This window comes from Aythya fuligula, chromosome 1, assembly GCF_009819795.1.
Source record: "Aythya fuligula isolate bAytFul2 chromosome 1, bAytFul2.pri, whole genome shotgun sequence".
NCBI lineage: Eukaryota > Metazoa > Chordata > Aves > Anseriformes > Anatidae > Aythya > Aythya fuligula.
Window position 1 is genome coordinate 163,445,934 of NC_045559.1, and position 19,414 is coordinate 163,465,347.

The 19,414-nt window shown below is 39.1% G+C and overlaps 1 protein-coding gene across 2 annotated transcripts in view; it reads right to left on the reverse strand.

The window, feature by feature from the left end:
* LMO7 (LIM domain 7) overlaps positions 1–19,414 on the reverse strand; it is a 129,059-nt gene that overhangs the window by 42,378 nt on the left and 67,267 nt on the right. For both annotated transcript variants that reach the window (XM_032198957.1, XM_032198950.1), the window contains 3 exons: positions 1,447–1,477; positions 935–1,048; positions 273–471 (listed from right to left, as the gene is read on the reverse strand). In XM_032198957.1, coding sequence (XP_032054848.1) covers positions 273–471; positions 935–1,048; positions 1,447–1,477 — 344 coding nt within the window. The remainder of the gene's footprint in view (positions 1–272; positions 472–934; positions 1,049–1,446; positions 1,478–19,414) is intronic.

The window sequence follows — 19,414 nt, forward strand, 5'->3', positions numbered from 1 at the left end:
CTGAACTATAGAAAAATACCCCCCATAGACACGGATCCTAAAACAGCACAAGTAAGAGTCCCAACAGCTCTTCCTAGGGAAATTCCTGTGGGCATTGCTTTGTTTCTACCAACTGTTCAAGGTCAATATTTACTTAAGCAAAACACAACTGTGGCAGTTACAAAGCTAGATCAAGCCGAGTACTGGGCACCCAAAGGACTAGGCCCATACATTGCCTTTACTCACATTTATGAGACATATGCTAACAGAAAATTTAAGAGAGGAAAACATACCTTCACTGCCACCTTTCAAGGTTATGTCTGATGAAAAGCTTGTGGAGGATCTTGAGCCAAGAGAGTCCAAGCTATCAAAGGAATCGTCTCTTTTATGGCTAGCTGAAGGTGGAAAGGGCTCTCCCCGGTCCACGTACCAAATATCACCGTACCCACTATCCCTGCCACTTCTGTTCAGGTGGCTGGACTCTTCAAGTGCCTATGAGAGTAAGTTTTGAAAAATGTTTTGTAATAGTTTAAGGCAGAATGCTACTAATGATTTTTCACTCAAAAATTTTAAAATGTGTTCTGACTGCAAAACAAACTTTAACAAAGACTATTGCAACACCTCTGAAAGAGACCTATACAACAGAAGGCCTTGAATTTCTCGCTTCAGCCTAACAGAATCAAAACCAGGCTCTTCACAATCTACTAAGTCCATCACAGCAGATGGCCTCTGAATTTCTTGATTATATCATTAGCAGAAGAACCAGTGTAAGCTAAAACTTATTCCTTTCACACAGCCTTTGATAGCAAGCAAAACAAACAAAAAATCCACTACTGTGTTCCCCAAATTAAAAATAAAATGAACCCCCCAACAGATCCTTCAGTGTTGACGCTATAACATACAGAAAAGTATGAAATTTAGGCTGCTTATTTACTACTCCTTGTGGATTTCTTACCTTGGTCAACGCTTGCCCTAATAACTTCTCAAATGCTTTAAGATTGAGGTATGGACCATTATAATGAGGATTACTTTGTGCTTTTCTCCCAAGCCAGTACAATGTAATCAAAACCTAGGGGTATAAAACAAAAACTCAAAGTTTGCTACTTGCCTCTCAAACCATACACCAATATAAAAGCATCTAACTATGCTGTTACGAGATGTTTTCCAAAATGAAGTATTAAAATCTTGTCTACAGTGTAAGCCAAAATTAAAACCAAAGACTGTTACGATGCATATAATATAACTCAAGTAATCAGATATAACTGCTGTTTCTAATTATTACATTTATTTGGAAAGGAGCTTGGCTGCACAGAGATCACCAAAACATGGCACTAATTTGCATCAGATGAAAGAACAGCAGAAGAATAAGGTAAGCATGATAGTGCCATAAACAGAAATGTTTTTAAACGATATTTAACCAAAATTAGTGTAAAATTATTTCAGAAAGCATTGAAGTAAATATCTTACATTTTTCACTCTTCTGTTGGTCTCCTCTGGTCTGAAGCAGGGCAGGGAATGAGAAAGAAACAAAACAAAGTTTTAAAATCACTTAAACTTTATTATTATTCAACATTTAAATGGTTTGAAGTCCAATTAGAAACTAGTATAAAATATGAAATTCTTCCAAAAGAAATAAAAAGCAATGTGCTTTGAATTCTCAGGCATAACTCCACACTATTTCGATCATTATATATAAAGTAAGAAAACATTTTAGTTTCTGATTTGAGAGGAGTTCAGAAAGGCTCTAGGCTTTTTTAATTAGCCAAGGTTTTTAGTTACCAATAACTACAAAAAAAGTGGAAAGCAAGCTAATGACTTGGGACAATATAGTTTATATTATCCAGGAAGAGCTTTGGTTCCATATGAGAGCAAATTCAATTGTTACAACTAGAGGGTGGTGGGAGGGTGGTGAAGTAGTGTTATAGTTTCCAAAATATTTGCCTCATAGTTGCGTAGGACACTTAAATCTAAAAAGAATTTTTCAGACAAAAAATATAAGTGAACATCTGAAACAGGGACATTTGGAAAGAGCTGCTGCAGGGTTGGGAGGAGGGTTGTGGTTTGCTTTCATGTGAGACATCTCTCTCCAAATTAAAAAAAAAATAAAAATGATATGAGCACTGACAGTGTTTTGCTTTTCTTTTGCTTTGTTTTTTTTTTAAATGACCAATTTGTGGCACATTTTGCAAGCATACCAATGCACACCCATAGTGATTCTTTTCTCCTGTTGCTCCTTTTAAGAACACTAAGAAACTTCTCTGATGGGAGCCTCCCAGACAAGAGGTACCACAGGTTCAGTCCTCAGGTGTAAATATCCACAGCTGGACTGCAGAGAGCAGCTGTGCCACACTCCCATCTTCACTGCCAGCAGGTAAGGAGCGGAAAACCACCTCTCACTCATCTAAATAACTTCTCATGTGCCCAAGATGCTTTTGGTTTTGGGCTGGCTCAGCAGCAAAGTGACACATGGCAGGGGGGAAGATTCCAAAAACAAAAAAAAAAACACAAGTGAGGAGTCAATATATGGTGGCAGAAAGTCCTATATAGAGTCCCAGTTCAGACCCACAATACATCAGGTCACATAGTCCATTTCTGGCTGGCTGCCTAGAAACAAGTTAGTCAAAGGGTGCAAGGAAAAAGTAAAATGAACTGTGCAGTAGTTAACAAGGTAGCAAAGTGACTGGGCCTGGTCAGCACAGACAGCACTCATTAGGGAAACATGATACTCAGTGCAACGTGACAACCAGCCCGCACACAGATTTCCCTGCCTTTCTTTCCTCCTATCTTGAGTGTTTGTTCCCACTCAGGCCAGCTAGGATCGCCATGCCCATCCGCTACACTATGAGGAAATCACACAGCCAAGAACATGAAGTCATCATGTACCCAACCTGCACAATGCCTGCCTGAGACTTCCTCAACATCACATCGTGAAGGTGACACCAATTTTGTAGCAAGAAACATATTTCTCATAGAAAGGAGAAATGCATCTCTTCTAATGTCAAGTATTTGCAAATATGTTTTAAAACCCCTTCTGAAACACACTGCCTTTTGGTTTTGTTTTTTTTTTTAAAAGGGTATGAAATGGGAGAAATTTTTCTTCCTTTTCATCAGTACATGGATCTCTTTGCAAATGTAGATAGTACTGCACATGCTATGGCTGTTACCTAATGAACTGACTAGAGGCAGGCTGGTTACCAAGCAGAAAAATGAAAATTGTTCTTGTGATGCTGTGCATCAGCATAACTTTTTTCCACACCTGAAGGAGAACGTTTTAAAGGTCTCTTTAGCTTCAAGGTCTAAGAGCCTTTCATTAGGGCAGAATTTCCTTCATTATTTGCAATTGTAAAAGCAGAGGCCATGTATGCCCTTGCTAAGGATGTCTTAAAGTTTGCTTCCACACTTTAGCAGTCTAGTAAGCAGTGAAAAATTCTGCCTTTAGTCAGTTATGCAGCATATCTAAACCAGCATATCTAAGAGGTTGCTGGTCACACCAGCTTTCAAAAGGAAGCTCCATGACTGGACATGGTGTGCATTTCTGCTCTTCATGAGTTCTCTGGGGCCATTTAAGTCAATCATTTGCAACAGGAGGAACATTCCACTGCTTTTATTTTTTGTATATTGCCTGAATTTGAATAATCATGTGCATAATGATGCCTATGTACCTGGGCTATAAACACTGCAAAACTTAATGTTCACAAACTAGTGAGCATTGTTTGCCCAAAATGCAGACAGAGAACTATTTCACACACACACAAATGTGAGACAATGCTCCATTCACACGTTTGCTAGGCTAACAACGGAAACAAACTGTCAAGTTGTTTACTCAGTACAGCTTTTCCAGATTTGTGACTTTACTTACGTTACTGCATGTCTTTGAACTATGCCCGTTAGCTTCTGAACCTTTTAAGCAACTTGTCACAATAGATGTAGCCAAGCATAAGAACAAACAAAACAAGAAAACCCCCGCTAATCTAGAGCAATCAGTTCCTCATTTATATAGGTATATATTAATTCTTCGACAGCCCTTACATAAGGAAAAAAGGGGACTCGGAGTGATTTATGTATTGTCTGAGAATCTGTGTAAATTTAAGACCTTTTTGCCAAAAAAAAATAAAAAAATAAAAAAATAAAAAGCCAATGCTGACATCTTATTGGAAAGTCATAAAAATCGGTTGTCACTTACAGACTTCACAGCTGCTTCTCCTTTGTGAGGTGTGCATCTCACAAAAGATGCAGTTTGGATTTGTTTGCTATCTTCCTCTCAGTGACATAAGAGACACTTACATCTACATCTTGGTCAAGCTTAAACCATATCCGAGCTATGTGTGCACAAGCCATTGCCTAGTTACTCCCCAGTATGTTGCATTTATAATAGCATATTGTTAGAATGCTGTGGAAATACAACGTGAAATAGTTATATTAACAGAGTTTCTCCTTCATAAAGAGCTATCACCAAAATGTAAATACTGAGCAGTACTATGCAGCTTGGCTTGGGCTTTGAGCAACCTGGTCTAGCGGAAGGTGACCCTGCATTGCCCCCATGGCAGGGGGCTGGAATTAGATATTTAGGGTCCCTTCCAACCCAAATTGTTCTATGGTTTTATGATTCTATGCAGAGAATGGTCTAATGGGTAGGTCTGAAAAAAAACTATGGATATAGCAGCAACACAAAGCTAGAAGTCATAACTGGTGACAGCCTTCTCTGAAGTATACCAAATTCTTTGCTGCTGTGTGAGGAGGCAGGAACCTACTTTCTCTGACAATCCAAAAACAAGCTCCTGCTCTCACCTCTGCTCTCTTCTCACACAGGGCTGTCTAGCTCTAAAACTATGTGACCAAAACTCTCACATTCTCACACTATTTGATGAAATAGGTTAGAAGATGGAATGCAAGAACTTTGGCAATGCAGCTTTTAATCCTTTTAAATGCACCAAGACAATTATAACCTAATTTTGAACATAAGTCCAAGTGCACACACAGCACTGGTTATAAAGACATTTGTTGCATGAAAGCTGTTCTTGTAACAGGTAGAGGTAACCAACTTGAAGTATTTTCATCAGTGCAAACAAGCATCAATCCTACATTAAACAATTCTGAAAGAAAGTTGCTTTTTGATGTTTTTATTCAAAATGATGATAATGCCTAGCTGGTGCAAACTATAGCCTTTATGAAAATGTTATTCTGCATAACCTAATTCCTGCCTTGAATAAATGAATGCCATTGTGTTGAAACTTACAAGCAGGCTGCTACTTTACTCAGGAGGTTACAGCCAAAGCTGCGTCTTAAAAACAATCTGCTGAAAGAAGCGTGATCCTGTCCAAATGACAATTCCACACTGCTTATTAAATCATTTCATGTCACTTCAAACATTATCCTCATTTTCCCAAAGGTTTTTATTTCTCATTTCACTAACAATGCAACTTCACTAAAGATGTCTGAACTAAGCAATAGAATCTGCTTAAGAGGGCAGTTGCAATTTTACAGAAATAATCTTATTGCGTATGTACACTTTGTCTGCTCCTGCCTGCCACAGTCACAATGTTTTTAGTGTGTATTCTGAAATTTAAAGAAACAATTCTGATCCTCTGTGTTGCCTAATCTAATCTCAATGTCAAACCCCAACTAACTTTGAGGTCTCGAATTCAAAAACTGCAGCTTCTAATTCATGTAAGGATGAACCTTAAACTTTTATAGAAACCACTGCCGATAGTTAAGTACAACTTCAAGGTTAGCTATCCTGAAAAATATATCAGACGCAGCATGAAAGTCTAAAGGCCATGACATAATGTGTGAGATATTATAATAATTATGAAGAATAACTGCACAATTCCAGGCTGAACTCTGCTACAAAACATGTAAAATAACCACCTACATAGAAGTAATACCTTTTGTCTAAGTCATCTGATATACGTCAATTGTTTAGCAAACAGAAAAAAAAGACAAATGGGACAAAAATAGCTTTCACTTGTTAGTAGATGAGATACTTAGAGACCAAATACCTTAGTCATATTTGAACAAAATGCACATTCACACACATCGCTCACACCCAGTCACCACTAAGGGAGGAATGTTTCTCTAATGAGGACCACTCTACGAGAATAAAAGAAAGGGACACGGCAGATCAGCAGACTGAGCTGAAGCTCAAGGAATTTATTCTCAACTCCACTGTTTGCTCAAGGTTAAATAGCAAAATTAGTCACTAAGGCCCTTGCCTGACAATACAAAGACTTTGGCAGCAGCTCTACCTTCAGGATTTCCTGGTCTCCCTTCCCCTTCCAGCCGCCTCTGTTTGCTGCCCTGTGGTTATGCCAACACAGCTCTGAATCACACTGTGAATCAGGACCACAGAGCTGAGCCAGTTTCTCTGTTTGGGTTTTTCTAATATACATTTTTTAATGCCCCAATTAGCTCACTCATCTCTTTTATGCCACACTCGTACAGCCTCATACTGCCTCAGCACAACAATGGAGACAGCACATGGCCACACGGCAGCAGAGGTACTTGGTTTTGAGGCGCAAGGAAAGCTTTGTTATTTTGATGTATTTTGAAATATTTCAAAAATAAAAATTGTACAGGACAGTCATACACCTACAGTAACAAGCAGAATGTAGTAGTTGAAGAAAAAAATCAACTCGACTTTAACAAAAAAAACATATCCACTGGAAATGCTAACACTTGCATACATCTATCTCCTGTGTCTCTGTACAATACAGCAGTGTATTATAAGTAGCTATATTTAGGTTAACTGATTTAAAAGCTTTTATTAAATATAGCCAATGGTTTGGATTTTGTTTTCTTAACACATTATCTGGTTTGTTTCCCTGACATCCTAATATATATTAAATTCCAGAAGCCATCAATTCATGGCAACAGCTCTACTTTGACACTTGACTTTGTTGCTTTCCAAGGAGAAAATCAACATGGAGCTTAAGACCAAAACCAAGAGATGTCAGAGCAAAACCTTGGAAGATGATTTTCCAGCACCCATTTCAGAAAACATGGCTTTCTGAAGGTCTGTTTCTAGTGTAGAAACACATATGAAATGTGGATATTGATGTAGAATTAACAAAATCTAGATATATCAGAGAATCCCCTTCCCTTAAATGAGCTATCAGCTGAATAGTAATGATGTGGTCATGAGAGATAAGATAACTCTGGTTCCATTTACAGAGAGGAAGAAAGAACAGAGACACTCCCACTGACAGAAAGGAATGTGCCAGTGACAAATGCACCATGCCCAGTGCCAAACCCTTCCCTTGGTGACGAGTACCCCAAACAACCTAACAGCTGCCAAAGCTATCTATTGCCCATCCCTTCCTCCATGCTACATTTCTTACTAACACAGGACTTAAGCAGAAAACAGACTTCAGTTTCAACAGAAATATCAGTGCTCTCCTTCTCACTTTCTACCCACCCAAGCAGCAGTTCCACCACCCAGATGCCCTTTGAAGGGCTTGGGAAAGCCTTGTCCTGACCCAGGGGCAGAACAAGCCTCTTTGCTGAGCTCCAGGCATTCCAGCCCGACACCGACCACCTTCACTTACGCGTCTGAGGAAAACGTCGGAGGGTTCAAAGGGTTCTCTGCCCCCGCCGAGGTAAGCTACACAGGAGACAAACGCCGTCTGTCCAACTAGCAGCGGGCTCGTGCTAAGTTTTAACCTCTTTGGACACCTACTCAACTGCTATTAATATTGCCGTTATCGGATTTCACTGAATTCCCGCATGCTGCTCAGAATAGAAAGGCTTCAATGGACGACAGGACTGCGGCATGGGTACAGAAACATGAGGACATTCCTCCAGCCAGCACTTGGATTCTTAGCGAACTGATACTCAGCCCTGAGAGCCACAGCTTGCTGCTAAGATTGCTAGAAACAGAATGGTCTGGTTATTGCAGAAGCGTTTGAGAACAGCTTTTGAGAACGCACCTTCCTACTCAACTGCTCTATAAATACAAAAAGCACATGTATTTTCCATAGCAACGTATCCACCGCACCCCCGTGCCACTTACATTGTAACCGTATACAGTGTCAGGTGTAAAATGACGGCAGAAAGTGTTTCTCCATGCCCCTACAAAACCACCGGCACGCAGCAAGGAGCTCCGTGAGCCCTGGTGGCCAAGTAGCCTGTCCCCACCCCACACCCTGCCCTGCTAATGAAGGGGCCAAGGGGGTGGGGAAGAGAAGGATGCCCAAGAGGGGACAGGCAGCAAGGGAATTCAGCCGGCCAACACCCTCCGTGGGAACACGGCCCTGTCCATCGCCTCAGAGCCCGTCCCTTCGTACTGCCTCTCCGGCATGGTGCTTCCTTGCTGATCTCACCCATTATGCTCCCATGCTATTCTTAAATCTCTTATCAAAACAAAAACAGGCACTTCTAGAAACATGCATCAACCCCGACAAGTTACAGGACACTCATATCATCCATTTCCTCACGCTCTTTTCCAGCCCCTCCCTGGGTGGCCCATTTCTGCCAGCTTCCTCATACCTCAGCTTAAGCCATGGGCTCCCCCCAAGAGGAAACTAACATTCAGGATGTTGCAGGGCAGGCAACATACCTGTCAAATAAATTAAATAAAAATAAAAAGCCACACCCCACACCAAATCCACAAAATAATGCCAGAACAAGGCTGTGCAGAGGAGCCTGGCTGATAACCTGAGTGCCCTTCACGGGTCAGGACTTGGCAGGGGGAGAGGGAGGGATCATCACTGCAGTAACAGCTAGCACAGAAAGAGGGGACTGAGAGGTACCTGCATCCTTCTGCTCAAATTTTAATGTATTAGAAATACTTTAACATTCTTTAATATCATTAGCATGGCTTTGTTGACTGCTCCTTTTCTGTATGGTTCATATACATTAACTTCTATTGCATTGAGTTTTGAAGAACCTTTCCCTATATTCAGTCACCCCTACCAAACTACGCCAACTTGTGTAAATTTTGTAGATTAATTTGAATAGAAGTCCATATGTGGAACATTCACAGTATGTTAGCATTCTTTCCAAAAGGACTAGCTGGTGTATCTGTGGGGTCACTGAATAAGAAGTATCAAAATAGGCAATTCAGTGCAATCCTGTAAGATTTTAGGAATGCATACAAGAATACATGAAGGTACAACTGTTAACTAGCACAGAAATACTTCAACAGGAAGTCACACACACACACATAAAAGTATTCTGTATAAAGTATATTATTTGCTTTAGCTGAACTGCAGCAACCATGGCAACTCACAGTTAGCATTTTTTCAAGGTAATACCAATATTCAGTTTCCTCTATTGCCTGATGCCTCTTTGTCATTATTAAATTAAGCATTTCCAATACTGTTGTCCTTTTCACTCCCACTCCTCTATCTAATGACAGCATTTCAACATCCCCTCTTCCCACAGAGGGATACTAGAGGTAATTTTGCAGAATAGCCCTCAATACTGATTCATTTATTCCCTCTGAGTATTGCTCAGACACCTCTGCACCAACTCAGGATATAGATAAACAACTTACTGCAAGGTAAGCTAAGGTAAAAATTTTCCATGTACCAACATGGAAAAACATAGTACCCTAGCAACTGCCTGTGTGCACTCTTGCCCTCAACCCCCAGGATTAATACAATTGTTCAATTAGGAAAAAGTGTTCTGTGGTGGTCCCTGAGGAATAGGTAGGATTTAGCAGGTTATCCATCTTTTCTTACTCAGAGACAGAGATTTTTATTTTTTTTTTTAGACTGTATAATCAGATAGGAGAAATTACTTCAATGTCCTGCCTTGCACCATGCTCTGAAAAAGATTTGGTAAACAATCTTTTTTTTTTTTTTTTTTTTTTAATGTCAAGTAAATGGGTGGTGATGTACAAAACTCCTCGTGTATAAGCAAAATAGTTTACTACAGTTTATAATACTCAATAGTAACTTCAGGAGGTTTGTTTAATTTCTATGGGTACAAAAAGAAGTCTAAAAAACTCATGTCTATACTATAAAAGTTATACCTCATATTTGGCAAAGAACATAAAAGCTGACAAAGAAAAAATATGACTGGCAGTAACTTATACCAAGTATCACTATGCTCATGCCTGTGCTCATATTGAGTTTCAACAGTGCAAACAGGTATTTACTTGGTTGCTGTTGTTCTAACGCATACACAGAAAACAATTCAGTGCATAGAGGTGACTCTCTAACAGTTTAGAGAAAAAACTACAGATGCTATGGCCCATGAATGGGAGATGGTCCAGACTTTAGTCCACTCCAGTCACCATCTCTGCACAGGAGCCAGAGGAGGACAAAGTTCATTTACCATTCTAAACAAAATATTCCCTGAAGAATCTCCGGATTCTCTGACTATCTAACCATAGTCTGGTTATCTTATTTTGGTGGCCTGTATTACATTACATTACACAAGAAAGGACATTCCTTTTGTCAGCTGCTAGGTGAAAAGAGGTAACCAACCCAGCTACAAAGGCTGGACTTTCCCATTCCTTTGCACCGCAGAATAACTAAGATTGCAAAAACTGAGGCTGATGGGACATCCATTAGCCTGAACTGTCTGAACATGGACATGAATATTGCTGATCTTTCAATGCTGGATGAAGGCAAAAATTTGAAACTGACAACCTGGGCAGCATCAACCCTAACCCCTCTTTATGTTTTCAACTTTTGCCTCAGTGTTAAAGAACAAATACTTTAACATTTTAAAGCAGGATTACTAAAAGAATAGCTTTTGGGAAAATATCATAAAACTTGTATTTTTGAAGTAATTTAGATCATTTTATAGAGATGGTCAGAGGGAAGATGACAAAATGGAGCTACAAGGTAAGTGCAATTTAGCTCATGATAAATATTTTTGGAAAAAAAGTTAAAGCTATGTTGGAATTTGTCCTTAAGTAAACATAAATCACCACTGCATGGCTGGATCATTTAGTTTAATGTCTACATTTGGAATAAAAACTTTAAAGGACTACTGGGTTTTATAGGTAATATTTTGGCAGAATATCTCACAATCAAAAAGCACTGAAGGAGTTATAATGCTTCCTTTTTAAGATTTTTGCCTCATTTTCTTTATATTTCTTTGAGTTACTCTAGCAACAGAGATCACATCATCACTCACCACACAGAGCACAAAAACATGTCACAGACAGAACGTAACTTTTCCCTATGAAAGACAGGTCTCTATCAACTTGAGTTGAAGCACGCATACCCAAAAAAAGTGAGATAATTAGATCACATAAATACAATCAGACTTTAATATTTCCTGCCTTTTTTTTTTTTCCATCTGCCATCATTTGGGAAGACGGATTCAGAACTACGAAAGAGCCCTTCAATAAATGCATAATTAAATGTTTATTTATTCAGCCTTATCAGAAAAAATGCTGGAAGAGAACATGCTTCCCTAAATCAGCTCTCCAAGAAGACATGGCATCAAACAGAAATTAAAAAAACACTACCAAGTTATAAAAAATAAACATCATAAAGTAAAATTTATAAGTAACTCTTAGAAAAAGCACGCCCTCTTTTTTTTTTTTTTTTTGAAAAGCAGATAAAATCTAAGATGAGCAGATATTATTTTCCATATTTACTAGAATTCTCACCTTCTGTCCCCAGTTTCTGCAACATGTCCATGTAATGGAGCTACTTAAGAATGTAACTATTCTTATTCAGGTTCCTTATGGCTTCAGATCTATTTCTACAACATATGAAATGACTAAATTCAATTTATTTCTATCAATATCACTGGATAAGTGTTTGCTTTTTGGTGGAAAAAGAATCTGTCCACCCCAGTGGACAAAAGCACTTTAAAACTGCTTTAAGCAGCCAAGTCAGATAGAGGGTATTTTTAAACATTTGCTCAAAACATTAAGAGTTTGAGGTCAAGTTTTCTGGCCAAGTTTTTAATGTTGGAAAAATGAATGCTTCTTTGCTGCAAAGTGAGAGAATGGGTAAAAGTCCAAATACTTGCTTTGCCAGAATGTTAGAAGGTCTGTGTGGGAGGCAAAAAGGGGGAGGCAAAAAAAAAAGACACACAAAATCACCTCCCCCAGCCCTCCCCCCCCCCCCCCAGAGTATGACCATATACCTCTGGAGTTGGAGAATTTATATCAAGCAATATTCCGAGCATCCCAGCCTACTGCAGCCAAATGTGCTAGAGTTTCTGTTGCCAACTTAAAGGAGTCTGAAAATAAAACCTTGAACAAAATTAATGATATGGAAAAACAATCCCAACCACAAAACTGTAGATGATCTCACACCATCTCTTTTCACGGGTACTCATGAAGTATGTAATTTGTACCACGAAACTGATGACTGAGGAAAAAAGCTTAATACACCAATTAAGACACCACCAAAATGCTCCAACAAGCTATTACAACTCAGTCTGGTGGTAGGGAGGGAGTGGAACAAAAGGATCCAATTCTGCTCCAAGTGAGGCCATGGCAATATTCCCAACATTTTTAATGAGTGTATGAGTAAATCCTAAATTAGGAATCTTCCTTCTCATGAGAAAGTAGATACTATATGCACTAACTCCTGGAAACTGCAGTTAGCCATCTGCAGAATTTCCCCAACTGTCTGGCCAGAAGTAGGCTCCTTAAAACACACGTGGTGGTTGGAAGCTATCATTCTCAGAAATCACTCAAACTGCAAAGCCTGGATAATGAAACAGCACTTAGGCTCTGAAATAGGTTAGTCTAGAGATCCTCTACAACTACTTGAAAGGAAGTTGTGGGAAGCAGCCTCTTCTCACAGGTAACTAGTGGTAGGACTACAAGGAATGGCCTCAAGTTGAGCCAGGGGAGGTTTAGGTCAGAAATGAGGAGACATTTATTCTCAGAAAGACCAGTCAGGCATTGGAATAGGTTGCCCAGGGAGGTGATGGTGTTACCGTCCCTGAAGGCGTTCAAGGAAAGGTTGTACCTGGTGCTTAGGGGCATGGTTCAGCAGATGACATTGGTAGTGACATTTAGCAGATGATATGGTTGGACCAGATGATCTTGGAGGTCTTCTCTAACCCTAATGATTCTATGATTCTAATTTCCACACAACAATATGGCAGAAATTTTGACCCTAATAAGGTTAATAGAAACCTAAAAGCTTATCTAGGAATCCATGGCTTAAACAGATCTCTATAAAAGGATCTCTTACAAAGGCTGTGAATTACAATCCTTATTGCGTTTAATCATTGCAAAGATTATATCAAACTAATGATTAAACTTCAAAGTATGTCAATTGCAACAGTGCAATTGACAGTGTAAAACAGTGCAAAAAACAAGGCTCAGCTTCCTAGGGAAGAGTCCACACATTGCATTAGCAAATTCTAAATTCAGACTAGCTACCTTGGAGGTGTCTGTGGAAACAGCCCTTTTGATCTCAAGCTTTTAGTCCTCTTTGAATTTAGAAGTCCCAACAGCAACACTTATGTGGCTGTATTCACTGTTTTCCAATTCAACTAAAAGACAAGGACTTATCCCCCAATGAAGACTTCTAATATAGACAGAATGAGAAATGTAAAGGTAATTTGATAAAAACTAATCGTATGTTTCTCCTCTTGATTACACTTAATTGTAATTATAGAGTTGCTAGCCTACCTGAAATGAATTGTAGTTAGGGAAGGATCTTACAGGAAGCCATCTCACAGGTCTCATCTCCAGGGTGCACATTGCAACAGCAAGATTCAGGATAACTACCAAGGTCTCCCTCTCTTTTCTTCACCAAGCTAACAGAACTACAAGTAGTAGTTAACTCAGTGCAATAGAGGAGTAACCAGTATCATTCACCAACATGGAGAATTGATCAGTCTCTGATGATGGGTTAGGGATAGGATGTCAAAGTGCAGCAAAACTAAAGCACTTCTTGACTCTGAGACAACCACCATAAAGTGCAGGAGAAACAAATGGGATGGAAACACCTTCACCCTTTGACCCAGAGAAAGCATACGTGAGAGATAAGCAAACACAATGATAATGCTCAAGGTTGCCAGGTGGCAAGATGTTGACCCATGTTATCCACACAACACCGGCTGGCAATATAAGCCTACACTAACTTTTTTTTGTAGTATACTTTCCCTTTCTTGCTGCATAGCAATAGACAGGTGGAGAAGGCAGCCATGAAAAACATAGCTGGAGTGCTCTTTATGTGTTATCCTTCCTACATGTCAGTACAGATGCAGTTCATGATCCAATTCATCTGTTGAAGTCTGTATTTTAAAGTATAGTCAGTATTCTTGAGGTCCCTTCCAACCCCTACAATTATGATTCTGTGATTCTGATTCTTTTTCAGGAAGTGAAGGTAGAAAAATGCAAGTCGTCATCATCAAGGAAACACATTAATGGCATAGGAGAGTGTGCAAGATCTTTAAATACTCAAAAATAGCTTATACTGCAGTGTAAGTTACGCAAGCCTCGTTTCTAATAACATAAATCAGTTCCATCAAAAACAGCTCATGCTATAACAAATCAGCCATCTGTTTGATGCTAATTTATTGGAAGACACTGATTCTGAACCACTTCAGTAGTCAGATATTTCTTGCTCAGTGAAAAAGAAGGATAATGAATATTAAGGCCTCTACCACACTGCATTTAAAGCTCCTCACCTGGAAAACAGCACATTGAGTAAATATAAAAGTATGCACCTCTTTTTTTTTTTTTTCCCTGGCTGGAAAGAATCTGTAGAAACTTTCACTAGGGAAAAAAATCCAAAACTGTTGCAGGAACTGTGGACAGAGCACCAAGCATATAATTATATGAACCATTATTAAAAATTACATGGTTACTTAAGCCTCTGGGTGGGGGGAAAACAGCTAACAGAAACAATATGTGTACACATATGAATATATTTGAGCTTTTTCAAATAATAAAGTTAGCAGCAAAACAGAGGCAATATTTCACAAAGAAAAGCTATCAGGAAAAGAACAATGCATTAAAGACAGAGATATTCTATACAAGGGAAAAAAAAAAAAAAGCATCCTGTCAACCATCCCATAATCCCTTCTCTTTTTAAGCAGCAACACTGGAATTTTAGTACTGATGAAGGCTGAAACAAGAACAGAAATCAGCAGCTTGTGAAGTAAACAGACCTTTAACATACAAGAAATTTAAATTCATTTTGTGCTCATTTACAACATGTAAAATCTCAAATACACTCATTCTGAGTGTCATACCAACTACCCCCGCAGTATGTTCTCTAACATGCCCCTCATTTCAGAGCAACATCTAAAGATAAAAGCTGCTTTGAAATTATGCTTTCTTAAAGGAAAAAAAAAAAAAAAAAAAAAAAAAAAAAAAAAGCCTTTTTGTTATTTTTTGTTAGCACAGCAGATTCTGCATTTCACATATTTCACATGTATAACTGAGCCTTACCAAAGCGCTTCCACAAGTAGAAGACCAGCCAGGGAGTACCACCAGTGGTAAGCCAGCTTTAGTGGAGTCATTATCAAAGTCAAACCAAATAAGCAATCCTATTCCACGAAGACAGTATCATGTACTCCATGTACTCTCTTAATTATCAGATTTATTGCAGGTACATTTTTTTTTTTTTAAGTGAAGAAATATTGGAATAAACCACAATTTGCTTTATTTAATGAATTAACTTTTTTTTTTTTTCTTCTGCCCTCTGTCTTCTACAGGGCTGTCCAGAGAAGCTATGGATGTCCCATCCCTGGAGGTCTTTAAGGCCAGGTTGGATGAGGCCCTGGGCAACCTGATCTAGTGGGTGGTAACCCTGCCTATGGCAGTGGGGTTAGAACTAGATAAGCTTTAAGATGACTTCCAACCCAAGCCGTTCTATGATTCTATGACTATCCCAGTTTCCTCACGCTCTTTTCTTTATTCCCATATCTTGCTGAGTTGACCATAATTGAAAAGCAATCTGTTCAATAATCCAGATACTTCCAGATCCTAGCTGTAAACAAATTACTACGATATCCTCCACCACCAAGGAAAGTACAAGTGTTTCCCCCCCCCCCCCCCCCCCCCAATAATTACCCACTACTTTTTCTGTGTATGGATCAGGGCATTACACAATTTAATAAGGAAATGGATGAAAAGCTCTACAGCTGCATTTTGCAATACCATTAAAGAATAACCTTTTATAACTGTCACCTGTCTTCTACTTCAAAGCAGGCACTCTTTGAGGCTGCCCCAGTGTTGCTGTTTGTTTTACAAGTTGCCTGGCAAAGAGGCCCAAGCAATGGAGAATGAGAAGAGAAAAAAAGCATCTTCATTAGGTATCCTATCCTAAGTTAGCTGGAGAGTGATCAGAAGGCTAGTTCCAAACCACAGAAACGGCACGTAGATCACCTACAGTAAAAGGACTTTAAACTGAGATTATGCTACACCTTCTTCACTTACAGGAAAATGCAGATTCTAGAATATTTTACAGGTAAACATTGACCTTAATAACACTCATTTTGAAATTGAAGACAGCTTTCACAATTAAATATATAACATTGACAAAGATGCCACAGTACCAAGAGCTGAAGTAACCTGAAATAATTAGCTGGAGAATTCTCTCACAGATGACGGTAGAAAAATCACTGTTCAGTAGTTTTCTTCCACCACTCTCACTGCTACTTATTTCAGCTCACAAGGAACCCAATCACTCCTGTGTCTACAGATGCACAAATAACAGGAACATGTTCCATTAAACACTGTATGCCAAAACCTACATGCAATTAAGCCTGACCAAACAGTTTCTAGGAGCATGAAGATATTTGCTTTCCTGACAAAAATTTCACAAACAAAAGCTCCTTACATAACTACCTATGCCTTGGGTACATTTCCATCAAAAAAAGATTCCTTCCCCAGAAAATAAAAGCAAGCTTCTCCCCCTCCTCTGACTGCTCAGCAATTCATTTTTGCACAAATAAACCATACAAATATATTCCTGCGTAACAGAAAAGAAGCAGCTCAGAGTGTTCACTGCTTCCCCACCTCCCCTGGACTGGAATCGAGCCCATGCAGAGTCGTTCAGTTCAGGTTCCTCTATAAAAATGAGAAAAACACCTGTGGGTATGCAAATGAAACCATTTTGCCTGAAGAGGTGCTGCATTTAAGAATGGGAAGATGGATTTTGGTGATGCTGAAAATAGGTTGCTATGCTTCTGTGACCAGCTAAGATCCATTTCTCCACCACAGTTAATAATAAAGAACTGTATTCTTTAATGTTAGCTTTGCATCTAATTTTACTGCCATTCCCTTCTTTTGTCCTCACTACATTATCTTGTAACAAGATGTGTAGAGCAACACAGCAATTTAAGTAAAGCTCAGGTTAGATAGCTACACCAAGCAGCACAGAAATGCTAAAACTCTTGTGGACAGGGAAAGACAAGTGATGTCTTGCACGACATGATGCTACTCCAGCAGGATGCAGTCACACATAGCCATGACACACAAGCTCTGGAGTGGAGGCAGCATGAGCTGCAGCTCAATGTTAGCAAAGGTGCTGCTGCTCCCACAGCCTAGGAGCCAAGTCAACCCAGTACCCTTCATTGCATAGGTCTACTCTCTTCCTTTAAAGCAATGCAAAGCTGTGTACTGTCTGAACCAGTTAACTCCTTTATTCTTCAGAGACTATGCTACTTAGGAAAGAGAACCCTCTGCTTTTTGGCCTACTTCTACTTCACCATTTTTGTTTATGTGCTCGTATTTGAGCTGCTGGAAGGAACCAGGACTTTTTTTTTTTTATTCTCATATATCTTCATGTTCAGTGTGTATTTATATTTAGACAGTTTTTCAAGCCACAGCACTTTTTCATTGCAAAATTCATTTTTGGGGAAGAAAAAAAGTAAAGGCTAAAAAAAGTCCTAGGAAGATATTTGATATATTAAATTTGTTTTTAAGAGTAAGATTTCCTTTCTTTTCTGAGCCCTATTTCAGTGAAGATTTCACAACTCACACTTGAACTGAATTTCACAAGTGTGAATCCAACCCTTGCCATCAGATACTTCAGTTTTTACCTTGTCCAGCTTTCTCCCACACACACTTCTCTGCCCTTTCACTGTAGCACCTTATTGTGCAAATATGCCTTCTGACAAAACCGACAAGCACCAGCACTGCACTCCAGCTTTTCTCTTGATAATACTCGCACTGTCCATTAAAAGAAGTAAATTTATCAAGCAACTTTGGCAGACACACGACACAGTACAAACATAGGCTACTTGCCTAGTTCATTCTGAGTACCTGGGGCAACACTGTATGCTCTTTCCACAACAGTACTGGGAAGACATGTGATGAGCTTAATTTGTCCTCCTGCACACAGAGCCTAGTGCACAGCTGCAAGCAGATACCGCGCAGCCATCATTCACGTGGACCCCAGCAAACAAAGCTCAAGATTGTGGGCTTGTACATTGGCTGCCATCAGCCCATGGATTCATAGACTTACAGTCCTACCTGAACAACGAAAAAGAGTACCAGATAGAAAAGTAGAAACTTACAAGCACAGTCGTATTATTTTGATGGCAATCACCACCCTAGACTGACTATACCACCTAAGTAACTGGAAATTTCTGTATGGGTTATGCCATAATTAAACAAATTGACTTGTTGAATGCATTTGCGGGTTATTCAAATAGTATTAGAGAAGACTGAATTAAACTGAAGAATTTGGTCACAGCTAGAAGAGGGAAGTGTCTCAGAAGGACATAATGTTACTTACAAAAGTTATTCTTTTGCAATGTAATTATTTTCGTCTTGAAGGAACAAAACATTATAATGAAGTGTCAAATAACACTAATTAGTAACTACTGCAAAGTGGCTTCTGTATGATTTCTCAACAGCAATCAACATTGAATACAAGAGAAGAGTCCGTATTTCAAAGAATAAAGTGTTCTGCACAGCAAAAGCAAGTGTTTTGCAGGATGAGCACAGCAGAGGAACATCATTACTGATGCATCTTCTGTGCTTATTCAAGCTGGGTGGGTGTGCCTTCTGCATAACCATCTGATGTGTGATCTTCCAGTTACATTACCCATGCCAAAACCAGTAACAAAGCCTCTTAAATTAACTGATCTTTTTAGAGCAAAAGTAGGTTTTCAGTAATGATGCTGAATATAGCATATGCAAATATACATGCCAGCTTATTGGCAGAGAACTTCAGCCATTCCTATTATTCTTATTAAGCTCTTACTAAAATACCAAATGGTTTGATGAAAGAAAAGTTAGTTTCTAAGAATTCATAATGTTTTTCTTTTCACAATAGCAAAACCTGGCTACACGTAGAAGTGAAATGCTGGTCTAGATTAAAAGGTGTATAATCCCTCCCCACAACAGTTTTATTGACCTCTTCATTCTCTGTATACAACATTCCACACTTGCTAAAGCTTAACAATAGTAGATTGTTTGACTGATTTAGAAAATCAAATTTTTTATTTGCTTCCATAAAATTATTTGCTTCCATAAAATTTGTGCCTGATTTCTTTCCTCAGCCATGCTTTCTTGGAGGCAGTCATCAAAATTTACACAAGT